Genomic DNA, 25,291 nt, shown 5'->3' on the forward strand with positions numbered 1-25,291 from the left:
CCCCTTGCAAATCACCCTTGTCTCGCCGCAGGTGACCCCACGTTCACCGCCATCGTCATCTTACGGTAACAGGACGGAGATGGTGGCTACGCTTGCCAGAGCGCCGGCCACCCGTCTGCTGTTCTCAGCACGTCACACGTGTTAGCACATGAACCCTCATACAGCCTGACGACCCCGTTTGAGGGGTGAGGAAACGGGTTCAGAAAGGCTACAGAACTTGCCCAAGTCACACAGCTCCCAGGAGGTTGAGCTGGGATTTGAACACAGACTGTCCCCGGCTACACACCTCACCAGCCCCTTGACCCAGGCTCGCCAGACTCCCACCCCCGCGGTGAAGCCCTGGGGCCTCCGAGCACAGAGTCCGCCCAGCCCACCGGGTCCCACTCACTTGAGCAGGTACTTGCTGAGGCGCGAGGAAGGGGCGAAGCTGCCGAGACAGGCGGCCAGCAGGAGCCAGCCCCGCTCGGCATTGTGGGCGCTGGGGTTGCGCCACACCTGGTTGGCCAGCTGTGCCAGGATCTCGTCCCGCAGCTCGGGTGTCGCCAGCCCTTTCTGAACAATGTAGCTGCCGAAGGTGTGGTCCCGGGCCCCGTGCAGCTGCGGGTCGCCCATGAAGCGCAGGATCTGGCCGCAGAGGGACTCTGCTGGGCCTCTGGGAGGGCCGTTCCCGCCAGGTCCCCACCCACTTCCTTCCCACGTCCCCCTGCCTGTATAAAAGCCCCCGTGTTACGATCTAATAGCCAGGGCCTCTGGGAAAAGTCTGCTGTCCCTTCATAGACCCTCTATGGCTCCCACACAGCCACTCCGGACCCCTGGCCTCCAGCAGGCCCCCGGCCTCCGGCTCCATCCTGGCCCAGAGGCTCTTTCGAACATGCACATCCGGCCACTCCCTGCACAGGGAGCAGCTTCCTTGGCCCCCTGGCCCCTGGATGAAACCCGAGCCCTGGGTCTGCCGTGGTGCTCTGGCCCTTGCTCTCCTGAGCCTCCCGGGCCTCTGTTCTGACCACCTCTTCTCTCTGGAGCCCCGGACACCCCCTTCCCCTCCAGCTCAAATGCCCTCTCCTGCGGGAAGCCCTCCTGACCCCTCTCAGGGCGGGCTTAGGGGCCCTGCCTGGACTCCCCAACTTCAGTGCCTCCCTCTGTCCTTGTGGGAGTCACTAGTCAGGTCCGCTCGGCCTCCCCTTTCAGGCGGGGACGTCCTGCAGGGGAGGGCCTGGCTCTCCCCTAGGTGCCCTTGAAGCTCCAGGGAGGCTCAGAGGCAGCCTTTATGCCAGGAAGGTGGCCGGGAGAAGAGAGGCCCCCGTCCCCAGGCCCCACGGAAGACTCTCGTCCAAGGAAGAGGCTGGCTCATGACTGGGGCTGGTGGAGGGTCCAGAGGCCAGGGCTGGGCAGGTGTGGGCTGGGCGGGCTCGTCGTCTGGCTGCAGGGCCAGGGGCTGTGAACTGGGGGGAAGGCAGGCTGGGCGGTCATACCAGCTTGAAGATGCCCACGGCCTCTGCGTGGTACTCCGCTGGCAGCCGCGTGAGAGGCGCCCTCAGGGGCGCTGCGAGCATCCCAAAGGCAGGTTCCTGGGGGCACAAGGCGGGTATATGGGGACAGAGCCAGGCCTGAGGGGCCCTCTGGACCCACCACTCTGGGTCAGGTGGGCACAAGAGTCCGGGAAACAAGGCCCCCAACACGAAGACGGGGAAACAGGCTCGGAGAGAGGCAGACAGCAGCCAGGTCTGGAGGCAGGAAGTCAGAGCAGGAAGGATGCTGGGAACAGCTGGGCTGTCTCCAGCCCGAACCGCAAACAGCCACTTCCAAGGCACCAGGGCCTCCCCCGCCACGCAGGCCCCTGGAGCCCCCAGCACCTCATGATCCAGCAACAAAGAGCTCGCAGCTGATGCCACGAGGCATGGCCAGGGCCCACTCCAAGCCCAGGACAGTGGCCACTCTCACTGGTCAGTGCCCACCGGCCAGGGTCCCGGGGCCCATGCAGACCTTACCTTGAAGTGGCACCGGACGAAGTTGGCCATGGGGTAGCTGTTGATATCCAAGGGCAGCGTGACCCGGGGCTCAGCCTGAAGCCGGGGAGTCCGCACGGGGGCCACCCGGGGCACCTGGGCCGTCCTGAGGCCTGTGGGTGGAGGAGGCCATGAGGGGCCTGGCCCCGCCCCCCTGCCCGCACCTCCCCGTCCAGGCTCGCGCACCTGCTACTGCTCGCAGGAGCCCAGCCAGCTCTGCAGGGACCTCCAGGTGCCCCACGGCCACCACCTGCCGCTTGCTCAGCTCCTGGGGGGACAGCATGCGGTGAGCAGGCGGGCCTGCCATAGCCCCACCTGCTGGCCTCCCCCCCACCCCTGCCGTCCCTTGCGGCCACCCAGACCCCCGCACCCACCTCCTGCTCCCGTAGCCGCGCCTCCTCCACCCGGAGCCTCCGCTCAGCTCTCAGCTGCGGGGAGGCAGACGGTCAAGGCGGGTGGGGCGCGGCGGGCAGAGGCGACGGCAGCCCCAGGTGGGACGGGCCTTGCCGAGCACGGCGGCGGGAGGAGCCAGGGGCAGCTGGCCTGTGGCCTGGAGGTGACCGCCCCACCTCACAGGTCGGGGAGCCAGAGGGGCGGCCAGAGAAATAGGGGCGGGGGGAAGACAGCAGGAGGCAAAGGGCGGAGGGGTGACCCTGGGGGCGTAGCAGCGAGCTTCCTGACGGCCCCTTCTGTGGCCCCACAAAACCTCCAAAAAGGTCCGCAGCTCCTCCAGGCTCCGGGTTATGGCTTTCTTTCTGGTGGCCAGTTATGTGACAACGGGCCACGACGGGCACCAAGGGGAGAGCAAAACCGTACCCGGGCTGCTCAGGCCCCCTAGTCCTACTCGGGCCCAGTTACTGAAGCCCCTGCTGCGAACCCACGCCCTTCCCGTGGGGCCTCGCGTTCACCCTTTACGCTACAGAGGGCCAAGCTCACACAGCTGGGGAGTGGCCAGCAGGGACTCGAACCCAAGGCCAACAGTCTCCTCCTGAGGGCTAAGTGCCCCTCCCCACCCCTGGTGCCCCTGGACCCAGACGGGGCAGGCCTGGCTCCCGGGAGAAGGGCTGGGGCGGGCCTGCACCTTCAGGTGACGCCGGTGGCTCGAGTACGCGTGCACCAGGGCCCGGAACTTCACCAGACGCCGCCTCATCTGCTGATACCGCTGCCTGGGTGGGGAGGAAGGAGGGAGGTGGCAGGGGCTTGCGGGGGAGGGGGTCATGGGAGACCAAGGGACAGAGACGCCCACACCTGCCTTGCTGGGTGTCGGTACCCACACCTCACTCTGGGGCCCCTCGCGCTAAAGGAAACGAGCTCAGAGAGGGCAGTGACTGGGCCAAGGTCACACAGCAAACTGAGTGGCAGGGCTGGGATGAAACCGCCTGGACCGCGTACCGTCCATCAGGTTGTAGGTATGGCAGATGCAGGGTGGGGCCCCTTTGGCTGGAGGGTCTCCCTGCCACCCGTCGCAAGCGCCAAGGAGGGGAGCGGAGGACGTCCAAAACACAGAATCGGATCTTCCTTCCTGCAGAGGCCCCCCACCCCCGCTCTCAGCTTGCATGCCCCTAGGCACAGGGAGCTCCCTACCCAAGTTCAGGCCTGGCCTCCCCTGAACCTAGCCGTGGGACTCCAAGGAGTCCTGCCCTCTCCAGGCCACACCTGGCCAGGTAGCCGCGGGCCCGGCTTTGCAGCAGGATGATCTTGCGGCGCAGGGAGCGGAAACGCCGCTGCACGAAGAAGCCGCGGAGGCAGCGCTGCAGCGTGAGGGCCGCCAGGTCCAGGACATACCCCCGCATGCTCTCCAGCAGCTGGTGGAGGTGTTCCTTAAGGAAGAGCTGAGGACAGGAGGCAAGGGCCGAGGCCGGGAAGGCAGGTGACTGACCCGGGCCCCTCCCTCTCCGCCGTCCCCGGAGCCAGGACACGGCAGCCCCTGGAGCTGGTGGAGGAGGGCTGGTTTTGCAGAGGTGGGAGGCCTGACGGTGAACAGGGCAGTGGGAACAGCCTGGGCAAAGGTCTGGAGGTGGGGTCAGTGCCCATTTTCCAGCTCCATGGGTGGCCTCTGGGACAGGAGCCTTCCGCCGGGGGTCCAGGGCCAGCGTGGGCGGGACTCACCTTGCTGACACCGACGCGGTACATACTTGGCACGACTGTGCACAGACGGTTCAGCACCGACACACACGTGTCCCCGCTGGCCGGCAGGTTGTGCTGGAGAGCCACCAGACAGCGGTACCTGCAGGGCCCAAACCCAGTGGGGGGCTAGGGGGCCCACTCAGTTGCCCGCAAGACCTTGGGGTCACCCCCTCAACCCCCGTCTCCAGGGGGCCCGGGTCCTAGCAGTGTCTCTGCTCTGTGTCTTCTAAACAGAAAAGGCCACTATGCTCAAGCCCAACCTCTGGGGCCAGAAAACGCAAAATACATGGTTTCAGTAAAACATGACGCTTTACCGCCACCTGCTGGAGGCCTCCCATGATGACCACTGAAATTACTTTGGAATCAACACCCGAATAATAAAACTAGGAACAATTTTATGTACAATATCTACTGTGCATAGCAGTGGACACATCTGCCGTCCCACGGCCAGCACGTGGTGGTCGAGTGTAGCGCACAACCTCAGCCACTGTGCATGGCAAGCCCCGTTCGCCTGGGTCGTGTCTTCCTGGCATCGTGGGGGTGGGCAAGGGTCTGCGGAGCTCAGGGACCCCAGAGGTACCTGTCGATGAACGCCTGGAAGGGCAGCCGCACCGGAAAGCCCTCCTTGCGGATGCGCACGGTGTCCAGCACCCCCGAATAGCGTAGCTGTGCCATCACCACGTCTGGCTCGAAGAGGCCCGGCTCCTGGGGGCGGGCCCAGAGAGGGAGCCTGCCCACGGGCCCCAACAGTGGGCAGGGCCGATGGGGGTCCAGAGAGGCAAAGCCACTCGCCCAAGGTCACACAGCACACGGGGAGAGAATGCGCTGCTTCTAGGGACCTGAGCCGTCACGTACCTTCTTGTGGTTGGGCTTCAGGCACCTCACAAACAAGGGGTTGCACCTGGTCCGCGGAGAGGAGGGCAGTGTGAGGCCCCAGAGAAGCGGGCGCTTGCCGCTGAGGGCCCGAGGGGGGCCCGAGCGGAGACGGGGCCCACGCGCTGCCATGCCCACCTCTCCATCTTCTCCACCAGATCCAGGAGCGACTGCTGGAACTTGGCGGCCACGGTGTGTGCCTTGTAGAGCCGGGTGACAGAGCTGCTCTTGCCCAGGCGCTGAGGGGCGGCCTGCAGGGCGTGGCTGGAGAAGAGGTGTGCCACCACCTGGGCAGGGGCAGCAGCAGGCCGGGGCAGCGGGCAACGCGTCCAGACACAGGAGACGGGAGGGCGGGGGGCCCAGAGACAGAAACGAGGAGCGAGCCGGATGGGGGAAAAGGGAAGGAATGGAAGCGGTCAGTCTCTGGACCAGAGGGGGCAGCGGAGTGGCCCACCGGACCCCGCCCTCTCTGCGGGCCCCGCGTGTGTGCTCCTGGCTGGCACGCCCCTCAGGTCGGGGAGCTCAGCACTTTCCAGGAGGCCCGCCCACGGCTGGGCTGCTTTCCTTCAGGCTGACTCGGTGCCTGGCCCCAGGGGGCCTGTTACGCACCTGGCTTAGCCTCGGGCATCGAGCTGGGCAGGGGGAGGTGGCCCGTTGCGCAGAGGGGGACGTGGAGGCCCCGGGGAGGGTGGAGAACCGCTCGGGGGGGATGGGCTGGGGCGAGTCGGAGGCAGCGCGGCCACGGTACCTCCCGCCCCCAGGAGTGGGAGAGGGCCTGGGGGGCATCCAGAGAGGCGAGGGGAGGCTTGCTCACCCGAGTCCGGCTGCGTACGAACAGGTCCAGCACATCCTGGCGCACCTGGTCGTGGTTCTTGTCCAGGAATTTGTGCACCTGCAGAGGAGGAGGGGCGGGGCGGCTCAGGCCGGCCGGGAGACAGACCGGGCGCGGGGGGCAGGGGCGCGTGCCTGCTCCCCGCCCTCCTCTTTGCGGTGGGGCAGAGGCTCTGGGTCCCATCTGTCCTGGGAGGGGCTGGACCCTCCCCCACTGCGGTTCCTCCCTCCTCCCCCATCCTCTCGCTCCTGGGGGGGCACTAGCCACCGCTTCATGTGGCGGATCCCCTCCTCGGACCCCATCCTCCGGAGAGCACGGGGACTCCGTCCCGCTCATTCCACAGACGAGGAAAACGAGGCTCAGATGGGGACGGAGGCTCAGAATCCCAGCCTGAGACCCCCCTGAGGGCAGGAATGTGCCTGAGGTGACAGTGGTGGCAACGGCCACAGTGATGTCGCGACGGATGGGAGCCAGGCGCCATCAAATGCGCCCAGCCTGGCCTTCGCACGCGCACGCCCCTTTCCCGGAGAGGCGGCCGAGGCGCACACAGGGCCTGGACCAGGAAGGGCGCGTGCGTCCCGCAGCAGGGGCTGCCCTGGGCCTCACCTGGTAGGTGACTTTGCCCGCGTAGTGCTTGATGGTGAACTCGGGCAGCGGCATCTTGGGTTTGGAGTAGAGCGGGTTGGCGCCGTGGTGGTAATGGCACTTCTGCAGAAACGTGTGGTCTGTGGCCTGGGGGCAGGCGGGGCCGGTGGGTGGGCAGGGGCCTGGGCACCGTCCCTGCCCAGTGACAAATCCTCCGGCCCTTCCGATCCCCAGGGAGCACGGTGGAGAAGGAACAAGTGCCAGCTTCCCCTGGCTGCCCACTGCTCAGGCTGGGACGGCCCAAGGGCACCCCTGCAGGTGGGCTGCCTGACCAGCTCCCAGCTGCCTCCCCCGCCAGCTGTTTATTTTTTTAAATTTATTTTATTTTTTGCCTTTTTCTAGGGCCGCTTCCCGCGGCATATGGAGGTTCCCAGGCTAGGGGTGTAATTGGAGCTGTAGCCACCAGCCTATGCCAGGGCCAGAGCAATGCGGGATCCAAGCCAGGTGGGTGACCTACCCCACAGCTCACGGCAACGCTGGATCCTTAACCCACTGAGCAAGGCCACGGATTGAACCCGCCACCTCATGGTTCCTCGTCAGATTCGTTAACCACTGAGCCACGACTGGAACTCCCTCCACCAGCTGTTTAGACCCTCTCAAGTCCCACAGCCCGGAGCACCCATCCCACCCCTGTGTTTTCCAGGCAGAACCTGAGGTCCAACCCCAAGGTCACCTCTTCCAGGAAGCCTTCTGGGACTTCCCGGGCGGGTGCAGCCCCTCCTCGGGAGCCCTGATCCAGCCCTGATCACCCCAGGTGGGTGTCCTGAGCCCCAGCCCCGGGCCAGGGCGGAGAGGAAGGCCGGCCTTGGCCCTGAGGAGGACGCGAGGTGCAGGGATGCTGCTCAGCTGGACCAGGCTCACCTGGGGGAAGCAGCACTGGTCGTCAAGGATACGCAGGACGCCGTAGGGCTTCAGCGAGATGAGGTTGATGCAGGGCTGGTTGTCGGCGAAGGCCATCTCCCGCCAGTCGATCTGTTCGCGGATGTACTCCTCCTGCGGGCAGCCGGCCTCGGCCTCCTCGCCCTGCCCGGCCCCTCCCGCCCCGTCCCCCAGGCTGACTCCCTCCCCAGGGGCCTGCTCGGGGCACCGCTGCGTGCACGCTCCCAGCACAGGGAGCTCACACCCCAGCAGGGCACCAGGAGCCCTCTGTGGGCCCTGCCCCCCACCCCGGCACAGCCCTGCAGAGGGGAGAAGGATCCCCCCGCCTCATGAGGGCTTTTCCAGAACACAGGGCGTCACAGGTGCTGGTCCGCAGCCCAGAAGGCCTCTCCTGCCACTGGGTCAGTGGACCACCTCTGACTTGCCCTTAAAGAACCAGCACAACCCATCTGCTTCCCAGGACGGGAGCCGGGCTGAGCGGGCGGCGGCCTCTCACCTGCTCCTCCTGCAGCACAATCTTGTTGAAGAGATACTGCAGGGTCTCGTTTGCGTAGTTGATGCACAGCTGCTCGAAGCTGTTGAAGCTCAGGTCCTGCCGGGAGTGGGTGGCGAGGCTGGGCTGGCAGCCCACCTGTGCCGGCCCAGGGCCCTCCCTGCCCCCTGCAGCGTCAGCCGGCGCCCCTGCTGCGCACGGGCGGGCGAGAGCCTGAGGGTCCCGGTCCCAATGCGAGCGGCATAGGGAGCGGCTGAAGGCCACTGCCTGGGCTCCAGTGCCGCTCTGCCACTCTCAAACTCTGTGGCCGTGGCAACCCCTCTGAGCCTCACTTTCCCCATCTGCAAAATGGGGATGAGCACAGTGGGGGCGGCAGTTGCAGGGTTAAGTGAATGAGTAAGCAGAGCGCTTAGAACAGCAGCTGGCAGCCTCAGCCCCCACTGCTGCTCTGAGGTTGCCCATTTCTCTTCGTTTCCACACCGCGCACCACCCCGACCCTGCCAATGGCTCCCAGCACCCCCGTGCCCCACATGGCCCCGATGCCATCACCAGCGCTTAGGGAGGAGGCTCAGGACGTCTCCCCCCGTCCAGAAAGCCTTCCCTTTCCCTGCCCAGCTAGGAGTCTTGTCTGGGCTCACCCAGTGCCAGGCTGCCCGTCAGCTCTGACCACGTGCGTTTGTCAATATCCGTCCCCACCCCTCCCAGTCCCTCTGGGAAGCTCCCCAAGGGCAGGGCCTGGTCCTTTCTGGAGTCCCTGATGTTGCCCACACGGCCTGGCACCTGGGGGCCCCGTGGGCGCTTGTGGGCGAGCAGAGGGGATGCCAGGAGACAAGGGAGGTGACGCCGAGGGAGCCCCGAGCCCCACCTCGAAGCCGTAGATGTCCAGGACAGCGATGGACAGCGCATCCTGCTGTGGCGACACCAGCGCGTTGACCCTGGCGATGAGCCAGCCGAACAGCAGCGCATACAAGACCTTGGCGATGGCATCCCTGGGCAGAGACGGTGTCGGGGTGGGCACGGTGCGGGGGGCGGGGGGCGGGGACTCGAGCGGGCGGCGGCCTCACCTTGCGTCCACGGCGCTCTCCACGGTCAGGGGGGTGAAGATCTTCTCCCGCATCGTCTCCTGGGGGGACGGGGGCCCTGAGTGACAGCAGGAGGGCCCCCACCTCTAGGAAGTCCCCAGAGGGCCGGCGGGCGGGGGTATGGGGAGGGGAGCTGGGGAGACTGGTCTCAGGCACAGGGTCAGCCTGGGGCAGAACAGGACACCCTCGTCACCCCTCCTGCCCGGCTTGCTGGTGGCGGGGGACAGAGCCACACGCAGACATGGCACAGTGAGAGCAGCCTTGGGACAGGAGAAAGGGCGGGGGCTGCCGGAGGTGCTGGCCCAGCCGGGGGTCGGGGACGCCTCCCTGGAGCAGAGGACGCCTGTGCTGGCTCTTGAAGGACAAGCAGGTATGAAAAAAGGAAGAGCTTTCCAGGCAGCGGGACCACCTGGGCGGAGGCTGGAGACTGGGCACCTCGCGCCCGTGGGGTCTGAGGTCACCCGCCTCTGTGCCCGAGCAGGAGAGAGACAGAAAGGGGGTGGGGGAGGGAGGGCCACACAGGAAGAGGCACACGGCAGCGCTTCCGGGGCCGGGGGCTGGCAGGAGGCTTGGCCAGAACCCGGCACCCAGGGACTCACGGTCACTTTGAAGGTGATGGCCTTCTGCAGGCCCTCGGGGGACACCTGAAGCAGCTCGGCCACAGCCTGGATCTCCCGCGCGCTCACCACCGAGGCCACCTCCTGCGCATCCGTCTGCAAAACGGCGACAGCTCTGTGTTACGAGCTAGGTAGGCTGACTGTAACACTCGCGTTAAAAATCAACAAGCTAGAAGAGTCAGGGAAACTCTGAAATAGAAGAGTGGGGGGGGGGTTCCCGTCGTGGCGCAGTGGTTAACGAATCCGACTAGGAACCATGAGGTGGCGGGTTCGATCCCTGGCCTTGCTCAGTGGGTTAAGGATCCGGCGTTGCCACGAACTGTGGTGTAGGTCACAGACGCAGCTCAGATCCCAGGCTGCTGTGGCTCTGGCGTAGGCGGGCGGCTATGGCTCTGATTGGACCCCTAGCCTGGGAACTTCCATACGCTGTGGGTGCAGCCCTAATAAGACCAAAAAAAAAAAAAAATCTGGGTGTTCCCTTGTGGCACACCAGGTTAAGGATCCAGCATGGTCAGTCACTGCGGTGGCTTGTGTGGCTGCTGTGGTGCAGGTTCAATCCCTGGCCCAGGAGCTTTCACATGCTGTAGGCGCTGGGAAAAAAAAAAAAAAAAGTCTGGAATTAGACAATCACACAGGAATTTAGGATGCGGTAAACTTGTATTTCTCATGCTGAGAGAATGAATGACCTTTTCAAGAAAAAAGAAAAACAGGATTCCTACCTTTTACTTTGCTAGAATAACTTCCTGATGAACCAGAAACTTAAAAATGTTTCTGTTCTTATTTCTTTATTATTATTTTTGCTTTTTAGGGCCGCACCTGCGGCATATGTAAGTTCCCAGGTTAGGAGTCAAATTGGATCTACAGCTTCCGGCCTACACCACAGTCACAGCCACGCAGGACCCAAGCCGTGTCTGCAACCTACATCACAGCTCACGGCAACACCAGATCCTTGACCCACTGAGCAAGGCCAGGGATCGAACCCGCATCCTCATGGATACTAGTTGGGTTCATTACAGCTGACCATGACAGGAACTCCTAGAAAATGTTGATGAGTTTTTAAAAAAACATTAGCAGGTGTTCCCCGGGGGCTCAGTGAGTTAAGGATCCAGCACTGTCCCTCCGAGAGAGGCCAGGGATCAAACCCGAGTCTTCATGGATACTAGCCAGGTTTGTAACCCGCTGAGCCACAAGGAGAACTCCTGAAAATAATTTTTAAAATCTGTGTGGCACCCCCCCCCCAAAACCCTGAACACCAAAAAACCTGTAAACAAATTCAAAATGTAAATAACTCAGAAGATGTATTGGCAATGGCCATCAGAGACGAAGAGCTGGTTTCCGTAACGTACGAAAAAGACGAAGCCCCTGAAGCTGCATAAACACAAATGATCCGTGCTTTTGCTTGTGACCTGGTGGTGCTCCAGCCCCGCGGGAAAGACACCTGCGTCCCCAGGGAGCCGGGCCGTGCGGGCCGGGGCCTCCTCTCACCTCGTACTTCTCAAAGTAGACATTGCCCAGGTGCAGGATGGAGGCCAGGATGCGGAAGATGCTGTCCTGGTCCTCGGCGCCGAAGCCCAGCACCTCCATGGCAGCCCGCAGCCGGCGGAAGTCGTCCGCGTCGCTCTTGCCCGGGATCTCACAGTTCCCCCCCTGGGCCAGGGCAGGGAGGGGTCGGGGACCCTGCTCTCAGCTCCTATTCCACTCCTGAGCGCTGGGCGGCTGCGATCGGGTGCCCCACGCCAGGCCCGGAGCCGAAGGCTTCGCACATCCCAGCAGAGCAGGACTGCAAGGCCCCCGTTTGACAGATAATGAAACCAAGGCACGGGGGTGGGGGGGGGAGTGCAGTAGCTCCAGGCTGCTTAGCTCTGCTCTGGGCTCCAGGAAAACAAAGAACCAGATGGCCCCCACCCCCAACAGCCTGGCTTCAGACGCCAGAGACATCTGTGCCCTCTGCCATGATGAAACTCACGCTCCCAAATCTCCATACCGTCGCTGGCCAGGGGGAGGCCACAACCTGGCTCCCTCGGCCTACCTGGCACGGCACAGCAAGGGACAGGCCAGGGCCCTCAGACACCTGCCAGCACTCACCTGGTTCAGGTAGTAGTAGGTCTCGGCCTCCTGCAGGCTGAAGGCCTGCCGAAGCTGGGCGGGCAGCCCCGCCAGCAGCTCGTAGAAGATGTGGTAGTTCCTCTCGTTTTTGGCCTGTGGAGTTGGGGGTGGGTGCAGAGGGGAGCTGCCCACCTCGGTGGCCCCAGACACACATACAAGCCCAGGTGTGCCCACGATATAAATACGTCCACACACAGGCCTCAGTTGAGCCGGCGTCTCTGGGATAAGAGAGCTCCAGCCTGGCCCTGGCACGGCGGGGGGTGGGGTGGGGGGAGCCCTGGTGCAGTGGGATGGGATCGGATGGGGCGGGGTGGGGTGGAGCCCTGGCGTGACAGTGGGGAGGGCTCCAGGCAGGACTTAGTTTTGTTTAGAGAAATAAGAGAAAGGTGACTGCCTCGCATGCATATCGGCTGCACACACCCACACACACATGTCCAGGGACCAGATGTGCAGCGTAGGGCCAGCCTGGGTGGGGGCACAGACCGCACCAGGCCCTGGGCTAGGCCCTTGGGCACAGTGGGAACAACCAGACAGAAGCCCGAGGCCTCGTGGAGCCCACCTGCCAGCTGGGAGACAGACCCCCAGCAAATCACTGGTGCTGAAAGGCGCGCTGGTGGGAAAGACAGCAGCGGTGGGGCGGCAGTTCTGGGGGGGAGGACAGCTTCCCAAGCGGGTGACATTTCGGGGGAGACTCAGAGGAGGCGAGGGGTTTGGCCACATGGGTGTCTGGGGAGGAGAGCTCCAGGCAGAAGGAACAGTCGTGCAAAGGCCCTGGGGCACGATCGCACCTGCTGTGCTTCAGGGACAAGGACCCGCTGCGGGCGCTGAGGGGAGGGGAAGGAGACTGGGCCACAAGCTCACACACGATGCTCGTGAACTGTCTGAGGATTCAGCCAGGCGGCAGACTCGGAGGGTGTGTACACCCCCGCCGCCACCGACCCCATCTCCACACTCGGGGACCTGGGGGCCTGCCCACCTGAAACACGATCCTGGATTTCTCCAGCAGGTACTGGGAGGTTATGGCACCAGAGATCGCGCCCCTGCGGGAGTGGAGAGAGCACTCAGCGGGGCAGGGGCTGCGCCCGGGGAACGGAGGGCACCCAGGGCCCTTGGGGGCTCCACCATGGTCACTCACCCTTCCAGAAAGATCTCCACAAACTTCCCAAAGCGGCTGGAGTTGTCGTTCCTAACGGTTTTGGCATTGCCGAACGACTCCAGGAGAGGTGTGGCCTCCAGGATCTGGGCCCCAGAAGGAGATGCAGGGACGGTGGGGATCACGGCAGCAGGGGGGGACCCCCCCATCCCCCAGCCACCCTGAGGCTTCCCCTTGGTGCGGAAGGCTGGCTCCCTCAGAACCTCAGGGCCTCCCCATCCCCAATGCCCCCCTCATGCTGCTCCTCCTGCACCGCACACACATGCACACCCACACACGCGCTCTCAGTACCTTTATCTTCAGGAGCCGCCAGAACGGAGGAGCAGAGAAAAGCCAGAACAGAACAGTCACCCGCAGGACCGGACAGCTCTCCCCGCAGGACACCAGGGGCCCCAACCCACAGAGGGACCAGCTGAGCCCTCTGGCCCACGGTGGACAGGAGAGACGCCGGCTGAGGGCAAGGCCCTGGGCCGCAGTATGGCCCCAGGTATGGGGTCTATTGGGTCCACCTGCCTAAGGGCCTGGGGGGGTCCTCTTCCTGCCCCCTTCTTGCTCCCTGGGCTCCTCTGCCACCCTCGTCAGGTCTCTGCCCCCCATGGCTCCCACCCGACTCGGGCTCCAGGGCCTCATCTCCTTCTTGGGTCCGCTCTGCCCAGTGCGCAGTCCCAACCATGCCCTTGACCCCCAGGCACGCCTGCCTCTGGGGCCCCGGGCTCTCCCTCCGCAGCCCCGGGCTCCAAGCCAAGCTCTCTCCTCGTTCTGTGCTGCCATGCCTCCCACACAGGGACCCACAGCTGCCAGGGCGTCCAGCGTCCACACAGGACCTGGCCCATGGGAGGCCCTCAAAAAGCACCTGCATTTACAGTGAAACAGCCGCCAGGGTGCAGCTGATCACAGCTCCCGCTTATTAAGCACCTACTGCACGCCCGGCCCTTTGCCCCAATTACATCGTTATGAACAGTCCCATGAGGTGGCTGCTAACGTTGCCTTGTTTACAGAAGAGGAAACAGGCTGGCGAGGTGAGGCAAGGAGCTCAGGGCATCAGCCAGAGCGCGGGCACAGAGGGTGGGCAGGACCTTCTCTGGTCGCATCACCTCCTCGGGTAAACTCTTCGGGGAGGAGCACGGAAGCCCGGTGTCCACGGAAACAATATCTGTTACCTGTGACCGGAGCCCCTTCGACCTACCTGCTCACTTCCCTGTCTCCCTCAGCCCAGAAACACCGTGCCCATTAACCAGAGGAGCAGACTGAGGCCCCGAGAGGTATGGGGGCCAGCCCGGGGTTGCTGGGGCAGTCAGCATCACTGGGGTTTGCGGGTACTGCCCCCTGGCATGGATGAGTGGGGAGGGCACACGGCTGGGGGCCGTCCAGCCCAGTCCCCACCCCAGGAACCCTTGTCACAGTCCCAGCCCAGAGTGAGAAACTGTGGCCCAGATCTTGGCCGACTGGTTCCAGTGAGGACACATGGCCAAAACCAGTCCCCCAGAAGGACCCCTGAGACTCCCTGGGCCGATGGGTGGGGCGGTGGGCCGATGGGCGGGGCGAGTGGGGCGGGGCCCCATCTTGCTGACCAATGGGAGATGGGTGAGGGATGTTGTTTGCGACCCTGGACCCGCCCAGCCCGTTAAAGGAGCAGGCTCGGTGGCAGGAACACCCTCCCGGCTCCAGGCTCCCAGACACAGTGTCTGCCTCCTCCCGGACCCCGCCACCCCTTCACGATGGGAGACTGGGCAGGTCACTGCCCTTCCGGGCCCCAGGTTCCCAGCTCCAGGCTGCCGTGCGGCTCCGCTGTGACAGAACTGCAGGCTCCCAGCATCCAGGAGGGGCTTGTCCCACACGCTTGCCGGCCCACCGGGCCGGTCCTTACAGCGTCTAACCTGAGAGATCTGACCCCTGCCTGGACCAAAGGACAGTCCACTTGGCCTCCCAGAGAACCCGGCTGGGATGGGAGGGGCTGGCAGGCCAACGTGGGCATCAGAAGGAACCTGCCAGGATGTAGCCCCTCCTGAGAGCGAAGCCTGGGCCAACCCACTCCCCACTGAGCCCAGCAGTCCTCACCCCGTGCCCCCAGGGTCACCCACAGAGGTCGCCATTGGCTGGGACATGGTGGCCACTTGCGAACTGTCATGGGAGTCTGAGAGTCAGGTTCCAGAGTCTGAGCTGGGGGGCCTTGGCGTGCAGCCCACCTACCCTGTGGTCCAGGCCCCTGGTGTATCTGCCACCGTCTCCACATGGATGCCCAGCAGACACCCCAAGGGCACCCGTGTCTTTGTGCTCTGCCTGTGGCTCAGGTCAGATGCCTGGGGTCACCTTGGCCTGCCCTTCTTACATCCCGGGCTGGTCCCTCAGCTAGTCTGAGCAGCACCTGGTCCAGCTGTGCTCACCACCCCCATTGTCGCCCCCTGGTGCCAGCCACTGTCCTCCCTCGCCTGGGCTGCATGCTGCCTCTCTGCGGACCCCAGCACACCAGACCTGCTGGACACCAGGGCCTTGGCACCTGCTCTTCTCCAGACGTCCTCTGGGCCCATGGCGCCACCTGCCTTCTCAGCAGGGCCTGCCCTGACCACCACGCCTCAGGTCACAGTCCCAAAGGGCCTCACCCCCCGCCGACACTTCCCTACGGCTCACCCCCGTTCACGGACTCCCCGTCCACCCGTGTGCTAGTGGCCTTTCTGTCTCCCCACGAGGATGAGCCCCATGAGGCGGGAAGCTCCCTACACTACCGTGCTGCTCCGGGAGCCGGGCCTGGCTCACGGCAGGGCCCTGGGACCCTTTAATGAGGGTCTAGCACCCCAGCTCTGAGAACGTAGGCCCCTCGGCAGACCTCCAACCCCACAGACACCGGCCCGGCCCTCTCTCAGCCCAGCATCTCCTGCCCCCAGCCCCCAAGGTTACGGCTCGGGTTCTGCCTCTTTCACAACCTGAGCCATAACTTTGAAGGCAAGGCCGGGTCGGACAAGCGGAGGGACCCCTCACCCAAGCGGCCCCTGCTCTGGCGGGCCCTGCAGGGCTGGAACCCAGGGCCGCAGGCGAGGGCCGCGGGAGGGCGCCCAGGAGGGGAGCAGGACGAGCCCCGAGGCCGAGGATCAGCCCTGGCGCAGCCGCCCCCTCCCGGACGGAGGGCCCCGGGAAGACACAGACCGTAAGGCAGACACTCACCTGCCGTGTGCCGCCCCGCTTCTGGTTCCTGGCGGCCAGGTAGCGAAGGACCAGCTTCGTGGCCTCGGTTTTCCCAGAACCGCTCTCCCCGCTGGCCCGGCAAAGGGCAGAGTGGGTGTCACCCTGTCCCCAGCATCTCCTGCGCTCCCCTGACCCCACCACGACGCAAGAGGACATGGGCAGGCAGGCCGCCCAGAGAGGCCGAGCGACCTCCCAGATGCAGAGCAGGTCTGGCCCCAAGATCCCCCAGACAGCCCCCCGCACGCACCCTGAGGTCCCCAACCCCTCTGCGGCTCACCTGATGATAATGCACTGGTTCTGTTTGGCATCGAGCATTTTGGCGTAGGCGAGATTCGCAATGGCAAACAGGTGCCTGGAGGGACAGGCCACAGGTGTCCCTGGGCCAACCATGGCTTTGGGCTCCCAAATCCCCCAGGGGCGGGCAGAGGCTGTCTGTGCCCAGCAGAGCACCCAATCCTGCCCCCCACCCAGGGAAACGCTCACTGCGCGGCTCCCGAGTCTGAGCCACAGGGACCTCCAGCCCCGAGGGGCAGTGACCAGGCTTGGGAAGAGTCGCCCACACCATCCGCCCTGACCATGGCTGGGAGGCCAGCAGGGACGTGCCAGGCTCAGACAGGGACCCAAGAGACCCCGGGCGGCCCCTTCCCCAGCCCCAGAGACACTCACGGAGGATTCTCCACCAGGGCCCTCCCGCTGTACTGCTGCACCTGCTCCGGCCCGTAGATTCCAAACATCCGGTACGGGTTCACCGACACCAGGATGCTACCGACGTAGGTCTGCTGGGCACACGGGGCCTCAGTGCCCGTCTGCGGGCTCCCTTCCCACTGAGGGGGCCCCGGTTTTTTGTTTGTTTTGTTTTTCTTGCTGTGGCTGATCGTGCGGCATGTGGAGGTTTCCAGGCTAGGGGCTGAATCAGAGCTGCAGCTGCTGGCCTGCACCACAGCCACAGCAATTCAGGATCCAAGCCACACCTGAAACTTATGCTGGAGCTTGCAGCAATACCAGATTCTTAACCTGCTGAGCGAGGTCAGGGATCAAACCCAAGTCCTCATGGATACTAGCCGGGTCCTTAACCTGCTGAGCCCAAACAGGAACTCCCTGGGGCCCTATTTCATGGGGACAGGTGTCCAGCTACCTGGCCCTGGCGCCTGCACCTTGGGAATGTGGACTGCTTGATGGGCCAGCTGCTCTGCCGGTGCTGGCCACTGCACCAGGCTGAGGCTGGGAGTCTGCGGGGGACCAAGGCCCCACAGCCCCAGTCCTGCAGGCCTGGCATGATGGCTGCTCCCCGTTTCTTTCGTCCACAGGGCGGGGTACCAGGAGCTCTGCCTCAGAGTGACACCAAACCCCCAGTGCTCGGCACCTCGAGAGCCCAGGGTGCTAGGTGGCCCTGCCTCGGCCCCACGGTCCAGGCCCCCTTCCGCCCTCCTGGGATCCAGGTCCATGGCTCCTAGGTGGGGGTGACACACTTCTGGGTTCCCCGTCCCCAGGTCCCTGCCCCTGCACCCCCCCAAGACTGTTCTGCTACAGAACTCGGATCTTAGAACCCCACGGTCTAGCATGTTATGCTCAAGTGGCAGAAACCCCAGGGTTCAAATCAGAGGCCACAAGTCTGGGGCCAGCAGGAGAAAGCCACGCTTCCCACTATGGCCCGGGGGGCGGGGGGCAGCCGCCTTCAGATCTGAGCCCAGGGAGGGGCCCGGCCCAAGCCTTACGTAGATGAGGTTCCGCTCAAATCTGGTCTTGAGGTTGGACAGCACGGTGGACTCCTGGAGGTCTCTGGGCGGGCACGGAGAGGGGCAGGTAGGTGCAGGCCTTGCTCAGAAAGGGGTCCCTGACACCACCCATGAGGCCCTGGGCAAGTCACTTCATCTCTGTGCGCCTGTCTCCCCACCTGTCCCACGGGTATGATGACTGAGGTGGCGGATGCTCTCAGGTGGTGGACCAGAGGGCTGTCACCGTGACCAGATGGTGACACTGACTAGCATGGCCCTCATGCCTGGGGCACCAGCAATGGGCCAGCACAGCCCACAGCACCCTGCACATGAGACGCTGAGACAGAAAGGCTGAGTGTTTGCCCAGGCCCCAGCTGGTAAGGGGTGCGGCGGGGGTCTGGACCCAGCGCCTCCGAGTTACTGGGCTCTGGCGATGCAGCCTGTCCCTCGCTTTGCAGAGAAGAAAAACAGGCTCTGCCAACGTTCCCGCAGATGGGGGGCAGCCAGGCGGGAGCAGGGGCTCCGGCTGGAGTGGGGCGACCCTGAGCGGACCCCTCGCTGACCCTGCCGCCCCCACTCACTCCAGCTGCGTCATGTCCTCCACGCCGTCCTCCCGGTGCTGCTCGCGGAACCGCGTGGGTGGCAGGTTGCGGATGGAGTGCATCTGGAGAGAGAGCCAGGGGTCGGCCGGCTGGAGGGCGGGCACCACGACCAGGACCCGCTCCCTTTGGGGAGGAAAGAGCCCTGAGGTGGGGCCGGTGGGTCCCGCGGGCCACCTCACCTCGGAACGCAGCCCTCACTCACGGGGACACAGCTGGGCCTCAGGGCCCCTGCCCGCTCCCCAGGTCCTGCCCGGGGACGTGCCCACGCCCAGGCGCTCTGCTCCCCGACCTGCCAGAGACCCTGTTACCTCACGTCCTCCCCGCCCTGACACCCTCCTGCTTGTGTGACAATGAGGAACACCCACAGCTTGGTGCCTGGGGCCTCCGGAAGGACAGGACTTTCCCGCGTGGTGCCACTCCCTGTGCCCGGGGCAAACGCAGACCCATACGCAGCAGCACTCGCAGTCTGGCACCCGCTCACGGGCTCGCCGCTGCCTGTGGGTGTGCCGCACCTCCCGGGCACACTCTCCACGGCTGTTTGACAGGTTCTCGTGTGCACGGACAGCTTGGGCTGTCCCCGCAATGGGGGGCTCAAGACCAAAGCTCTGATGCCACCTTGGGGCGGCCCGTCTAGGTGTGCCCTCACGACCCCACAGACGCCACCTCTGCTTGGGCCTTGGCACACGCGTGACACATTTTCCTTGTTTGGCTGCGTGTGCCCGAGCACATGTCCCAGGCCTGCGTGTGACCTGCGTGGCCACGAGCACACGTGTGCACCCCACTTGCCCAGCCTCTCGGATCCAGCCCACACCCCTCCCTGGGCGGTGAGGAAAGGGGACACCAGCAGGGAGCCCTCGTGCTAAGTAGGGCACAGAGTATCATCGAGACGCCCTGGCCTCCCGCCCACCCGTCTGCCCTCTGCGCCAGTGGCGGCGGACCCTGAATAATTCAGCCACTCACGTATTCCAGGGTGAGGAGGGCCCACGCGTCCTTGCCCCTCACCCCCAGGCGCCTGACGCCCCGCTCCCGCAACGCTGCGGCCCACACGGCCCGGGGCACCCGCCGCCGGGGCCAGGGCCCCCCCAGTAGCCAGGCCGCCCCAGTCGCCATTGCCCGGCCCGCTGGCTGCCCGCTCCACGGGGCACCGTCTGCAGAGGCTGAGAAATGCCGCTGGCCCTGCGCGCCCCGCCCACCCCAGGCGTCCCGGGGGAGGCTCCGGTGACACCCTCTCCTCCAAGGGCCACCCAGCACCAGGCTCGCGTTCCACTGCGAGCAGAGCAGCCAGGCACGGGCTTGGCACCCCTCAGACGGCTGCCTGCCCGACGGCCCACAGGGGCCCAGACAGGCTCCTGGCTCAGCCGGGACCCGCCATGTGACCGGAAGTTCGGTTCCTGAGCCCCGCCCCTTCGACGGTCTGGAAGCACCGCCCTTAAGCAAGAGCCCCAGAGAGAGAGGACTCCAGTCTTGGGGGGGTCGGGAGAGGAACAGCACAGCCGTGAACGTGGCGGTGGGAGACGGTGGCCAGGCGAGGGCTGCAGTTGTTCAGACTGGATGAGGACAGGGCTGCCTGAAGCCCAGGCTGGGGCGAGACCCCTTCCTGGAGGCGACCTCGGGGGGTGTTTCTGGCAGGCGTCCCCTTGCTCAGAGCTCCCGAAATGCTGGGCGGCTCCTCTGCCCAAGCTACAGATGGGAAGGCTGAGGCCCACACAGGCAGCAGCTCACCCAGGCCCTGTCTTCCCGGAGGGAACCCCACGCCTTCTCTCTGACCTGTGTCCCCATACCTTGTTCCAGCAGCCTTCATGGCCAACCTCTTCCCAGGGGCCCCCGGGGGGCGGGCTGGCGGCTCCGGGGCCCAGGCGGCAGGATGAGGGCTGGGCCAGCACTCGGGGCCTGGGGTGGTAGGCCTTTGCCGGCAGCCAGAGACAGGACCAGAGCTGACTCCAGGCTCTCGGCTTGGGGCCGGGCTCTGGCTCCCGGGTCAGCTGGTTGGGGGGCTGCAGGGGGGCAGGACAAGCTTTCTGGAGAGAGGTCAGCTTTTGCACGCGAGGCAGAACCACGGCAAAACGCCCGGGGGTTGCTGGGCGCCGTTCGCCTGCCTTGGGCAGGGGCCCCAGGGCCCCAGTGGACGCCAAGGGGGCTGGGGTACCGGGCAGCGTCCCCCAGCGGCGCCACAGTGGCCATGTGGCTCGCCTCTGGTCAGACACAGCCAGTGGGTGGGAGTGGCTGAGCTTCAGTGCTTTCCGCTCTGAGAGGCAATCCTTGGGGGATGGCTGAGTCGGGGGCTCAGGCTCTGCTGGTCGCTGGGGGTCCCCCATGCAGACTTCTTCCGGCTCCTTGGGGCTCGGGCTGGCCGATGTGGTCAGCTGTCCAGGCCCTGGGTCATGGTGTCTACCCAGGAAGACACCAGGAGAGCCACAGGCCGGGTCCTTGGGCTGGGGGACAGGGGAAGGCACTGGGCCCACGTGCTGGAGGAAGGGGTTTGGCGCAACTGAGGGGGGCCTGGAGAAGCCGCGGAGGCTGCTGGGGCCTCCCGGCCAGGGCGAGGGTGGCCGCTGGGTGGGAGGCATGTCCACGTCCCAGCTGGGGGCCAGCGGGGGCACTATCCAGGGTGTCTCTGAGTCCTCGGGCTCACGCCGGCTCTCCGGGGGCTCCGGGGCAGGGGCAGCCACGCACCAGGACGCAGAGCCCGCGGGCAGGGGGAAGGACGGCGGAGGCTGGGGCTTCACGGCCCTGCTGGGCGGCTCGCTGAGCCGGCGCCACGTGCGCGGGAGGCGCCAGGGGAGGTTGAGCGAGCGGCGCCTCGGGCTGTGGCCCAGCAGAGGGGGCGACGAGGGCGGCCGCGGGGAGCCCAGCGCGGGAGAGCAGGGCGGCCCGGGGCGCCGGGAGGCTGGGAGCGAGGACGGGGGCTCCCGCCCCGAGCGACGACGGCGGGGCGGCGGCGACAAGGGCGGCTGGAAGGGGCTGGTGCGGAGGGAGAGCTGAGGGGACAGGGGCCCCCGGGGCGAGCGGTAGCCCAGGCCAGGCGGGCTCCTCAGCGAGGGCCAGGGCGAGGGCCCCGCGTAGCCGAGGGCCGCCCGCCGCCGGCTCGAGCCCCGGAAGGAGGCCCGGCGTCCGGGGAAGGCCAGCAGGTCAGGGGGCCCCTCGGCGCTCACGGGCGGGGGCTCCGCCAAGGCCCACCAGCGGGCCTGGGGCGCGAGGGGCACGTGAGCCGGGGCGGCCCAGGGCGGCGGGTGCCGGCGGAGCGAGCCGTAGGGCGAGGCGGGCGGAGGCAGGCGCGGGCCGGGGCGGGGGGCGCGGGCCGGGGCGGGCGGCGGCCCGGGGGCGCGGGGTGCGGCGGGCGGCCGGTGGGAGTTGTTGTTGTTGCGCGCGCGCGCCTGCGCCCTGCGCAGCACGATGGGCGTGCCAGGCCGGTCCGGGTCCATGCCCGCCAGCTTGTAGCCGAAGCGCTTGTAGGCCGCTTCCCTGACCGGCGGGCCTCCTGGCCGGGCCGTCTGGCTTCCCCGGAGCCTCGGGATGGGCTCCTTCTCGGAGAGCGTCTTTTTGAGGAACCGTGCCAGCGAGGTGGCCGGGCGCGGCGCGGGGCGGCCAAAGTCCGGGCCGAAGCCCATGCCCCGGGGGGCGCCGAAGGCCGAGAGGGCCCGCTGGAGGTGGCGCTGGCGCGGCGTGAGGAAGCCCCAGAAGGGGCGGCCATAGGGCACCGGGGGCAGCGGCAGCACGTCCTCCTCTTCCTCGTCTTCGTCGGCATCGGCCAAGGGCAGAGGGATGTCCAGGGAGGGCGGCAGGGGCACCTCCAACTTCTCCTTCCCGAACAGCTTCACTTGGGGCCGCGGGAAGAGACGGAACCTGCGGATGAGCGACAGCTTGGACCTGGCGGGCTTGTCCATGCCCTGCTGCTCGAAGAAGGCAGCGCTGGGCAGGCGGAAGGAGGTGCCCTGACGCTCGCCGCCCGCCTCCTCGGGCTCCTCCAGCTCTGCGATGTCATCCATGGGGTGGGCGTATGGGTTGTGGGGCGACAGGATGGGCGGCGGCACCCACGGGTATGCGAAGCTCGACTGCTCCGGCGGCGGCGGAAGATAGGGCCCCTCGGGGGGGTAGATGGCCTGGTCTCCTCCACCATAGACGCCTGCGGCGTAGGGGACATCCTGGGAGGCGCCGTAGGGGGCGCCGTAGGGCGCCGCGTAGGCATCCAGGGAGGGTGCCGCGTAGGGATCCAGGTAGGGCGCCGCGTATGCAGCCCCGTAGGGCCCTGCGTAGGCGAGGTCGTAAGGTGGGTAGGGCGGATAGAGCGCCTCGGGAGGGGCGTAGGGGTCCGGGTAGTAGCCGAGCCCGTGGGCCTCGCCCGCGTACACATCGTAGTAGTCGTAGGGAGACGCGAACCCTGACGGGGGCGCGTAAGGAGGCTCATAGTCTTCGTAGCCGTAGCCGTAGGTGTAGTCGGGGTAGAAGGAGCTGCCGTAGTCGTCGGGGCCGTGGTAGTGGTAGGGGTCCTCGGGCGGGTACGCGTGCAGGAGGTCCCCATAGGGCGGCCAGGCCGGACCGTGGGGGCCGTGGGCCCCCAGGTAGGGCTCTTGCTCCTCCTCGTACTGGTACAGGGACTGCCTGTCGTAGTAGTCGTCGCCTTCGCGGTGGTAGTCGTAGTACTCGCCCAGGTCCTGGAAGCCTTCGAGCCCGTACAGCGACCTGCGGGAGCCCGAGTGCCGGAACGGGGCCTCGTCCTCGAAGGGCAGGAAGCCCACGGGCTCTCCCGACGCGTAGATGCTGTGCGCGCGCGGGAACCTGCGCAGGCGGCCTCCGGGCCGCAGGATCTCAGCGCCCGACGGGAAGGGCAGCTTGCGCGACCCCACGCGGGAGCCCGAGCGGTCCAGCCAGGCGTCCAGCGTGGCCTGCGCGCTGCCCGACTCCTCGGCCTTCTTGATGAGGAACTTCTTGGTGAGCCAGTTGATGGCCGTGGACGCCTTGCTGAGCGACCGGGCGCGCGGGCGCAGGCGGCCGTAGCCGCGCCGGCCGGGGAAGCGGATCACCATGAAAGAAGGCTTCTTGCCCTTCATGGCGCGCTTCTTCTTGCCCACGCGCATCTGCGTCATGAGCTTCGACGTGGACTTGAGCACCGTGCGCGCCTTCTTCTTGCGTTTGGTTTTCTGCGGGCCGGTGTGGAGGCCCCAGAAGAAGGCCGACGCGCTGCGGAACTGGCCCTTCTTGGAGATCTTGGGCGTGCGGTCGCGGAAGCCCATGAACAGCCGCGACGTCCCCTTCAGGCTCCGCTTGGGCTTCTCCGGCTCCGGTGCCTTTTTCCCCTTCTTCCCTTTCTTGGCTTTCTTCTCATCCTCCTCTTCCTTCGCCATGGTGGCCTCCTGCTCCCTGCGGGGCGGGCGGCGATCACGAGCTCAGAGCCTTGGGAACACAGGGCCCTGCTGGGTCTCCTGCCTGCAGCTGGACAAGCAGCCGCCTCGAGCGCAGAGCAGCTGGGACTGGCCTGGTGGCCTGGAGAGGGACAGCCCAGCTCCTTCTGGCCGGGACCAGGACTTCGAGAGGGCAGATCCATAATTCATCTGCTGCAGACGCCGCCTAGAGTTTCACCCTGAAGCGTGATGGAAAGTGCGTGGGTGTCATTTACCGAAGAAGCGGGGGAGTCTGGCAGGCCTCTGCTGGGGGGATCGTCTTGGCTGTAGAGTCTCCCTGAGGACAGCAGTGCTGACCCCACTCGAGCCCCCCTGAGCCTCCGCCAGCTCACCCACCTAAGTGAGTGCTTAGGTCACTGGGCCGGGGAGAGGGGAAGCCACCTGCTCTGAACCATCCAGCACGTCTGTACTGGGCCACGAATGGAGCCACATCTCCTGAGCTGCGCTGGAATGTCCAGAGCCCATGCGATCACCCTGGAAAGGAACTTGGGACCCTCTAGGTCCTGGGAAAAGGAGGAAGGGGTGGGCAGGGCAGGTGGGCAGGGCAGGTGCCCGGGGCTGCGGTCAGTGTAACTAGAGCTGGCTGGCCCTTAGGGACGTGAATAATTTATTAGGGAGAACTGGGCTGCAGGCTCAGAAGGCAGGGCAAGAAGAGGGGTGTCTCAGTGGAATTCCAGCAGGGCCTTGTAAGGCTGCATGCCTGCCCGGGCGAGGGGTGCAGAGGAGCAGAGACAGAAGGCGAGTCAGGTCTGGCTCTGATCTCCAGCTCTGCCAACTGGCTGTGTGGCCTCAGGAAAGCCCTTTGTCCTCTCTGGACCTCTGTTTCCTCATCTTTAGAATGGGAGTAATAACGCTGCCCTCATCCTTCACAAGCTGGAGGCGAGATATGTTGGAACTGCTGGGCGGCTATGTGGCTGGAGGTGCCACATGTGTGGCTTGTATCTGAGGCCCCCAGAGATGGCCATGTGGTTGGTCTCTGCCCTCTAGGGTGGATACCTGACCCAAGGCCCTGTGCCCACTTTTAAAAATCCGCACTCTAGGAGTTCCCTGGTGGCTCAATGGGTTAAGGATCCAGCATTGCCACTGCTTCAGCACAGGTTCAATCCCTGGCTGGAGCTACCACTCTGTAAGAAGTAGGGGTTGTGTGGAGCTCCCATTGCGGTGCAGTAGAAACAAATCCGACTGGGAACCCTGAGGTTGCGGGTTTGATCCCTGGCCTCAGTGGCTTAAGAATTTGGCATTGCTCTGAGCTGTAGTGTAGGTCCCAGAAGCGGCTCAGATCTGGCATGGCTGTGGCTGTGGCTGTGGCTGTAGGCAGGCAGCTACAGCTCTGATTAGACCCCTAGCCTGGGAACCTCCATGTGCCATGGGTGCGGCCCTGAAACACAAAAGGGAGAAAAGAGAGGTAGGGGCCGTGGCTTGTTGGGGGGTGGGGGGGCAATTGGCCAGCAGCTCTGGGACCTGAGGCCTCCGAGCTGTGGCCGGAAAAGGATGGAATTGGACCTCCTGGTCTTCCCAGGATCTCCGCCGCCCCCCTCCACTCCCTGGCTGCTGCAGGAGGGACGGCGGGACGGCAGAGGCT

At 65.7% G+C, this 25,291-nt stretch overlaps 1 protein-coding gene across 1 annotated transcript in view; it reads right to left on the reverse strand.

The window, feature by feature from the left end:
* MYO15A (myosin XVA) overlaps positions 1-24,886 on the reverse strand; it is a 49,144-nt gene extending 24,258 nt beyond the window's left edge. Inside the window, exons 1-28 of the mRNA XM_021067996.1 lie at positions 20,092-24,886; positions 18,290-18,372; positions 17,709-17,772; positions 16,660-16,769; positions 16,271-16,345; positions 15,967-16,063; positions 12,796-12,899; positions 12,637-12,700; positions 11,640-11,753; positions 11,040-11,201; positions 9,537-9,650; positions 8,920-8,978; positions 8,721-8,844; positions 7,859-7,954; positions 7,345-7,476; positions 6,445-6,570; positions 5,821-5,898; positions 5,145-5,293; positions 4,989-5,034; positions 4,714-4,838; positions 4,116-4,233; positions 3,663-3,838; positions 3,088-3,172; positions 2,381-2,434; positions 2,193-2,274; positions 1,989-2,119; positions 1,473-1,568; positions 389-624 (exon numbers count right to left, since the gene is read on the reverse strand). Of these exons, the coding sequence (XP_020923655.1) occupies positions 389-624; positions 1,473-1,568; positions 1,989-2,119; positions 2,193-2,274; positions 2,381-2,434; positions 3,088-3,172; positions 3,663-3,838; positions 4,116-4,233; positions 4,714-4,838; positions 4,989-5,034; positions 5,145-5,293; positions 5,821-5,898; positions 6,445-6,570; positions 7,345-7,476; positions 7,859-7,954; positions 8,721-8,844; positions 8,920-8,978; positions 9,537-9,650; positions 11,040-11,201; positions 11,640-11,753; positions 12,637-12,700; positions 12,796-12,899; positions 15,967-16,063; positions 16,271-16,345; positions 16,660-16,769; positions 17,709-17,772; positions 18,290-18,372; positions 20,092-23,652 (6,461 nt within the window). The 5' untranslated portion in view covers positions 23,653-24,886. The remainder of the gene's footprint in view (positions 1-388; positions 625-1,472; positions 1,569-1,988; positions 2,120-2,192; positions 2,275-2,380; positions 2,435-3,087; positions 3,173-3,662; positions 3,839-4,115; positions 4,234-4,713; positions 4,839-4,988; positions 5,035-5,144; positions 5,294-5,820; positions 5,899-6,444; positions 6,571-7,344; positions 7,477-7,858; positions 7,955-8,720; positions 8,845-8,919; positions 8,979-9,536; positions 9,651-11,039; positions 11,202-11,639; positions 11,754-12,636; positions 12,701-12,795; positions 12,900-15,966; positions 16,064-16,270; positions 16,346-16,659; positions 16,770-17,708; positions 17,773-18,289; positions 18,373-20,091) is intronic.

This window comes from Sus scrofa, chromosome 12 (assembly GCF_000003025.6).
Source record: "Sus scrofa isolate TJ Tabasco breed Duroc chromosome 12, Sscrofa11.1, whole genome shotgun sequence".
In the NCBI taxonomy this organism is placed as follows: Eukaryota; Metazoa; Chordata; class Mammalia; order Artiodactyla; family Suidae; genus Sus; species Sus scrofa.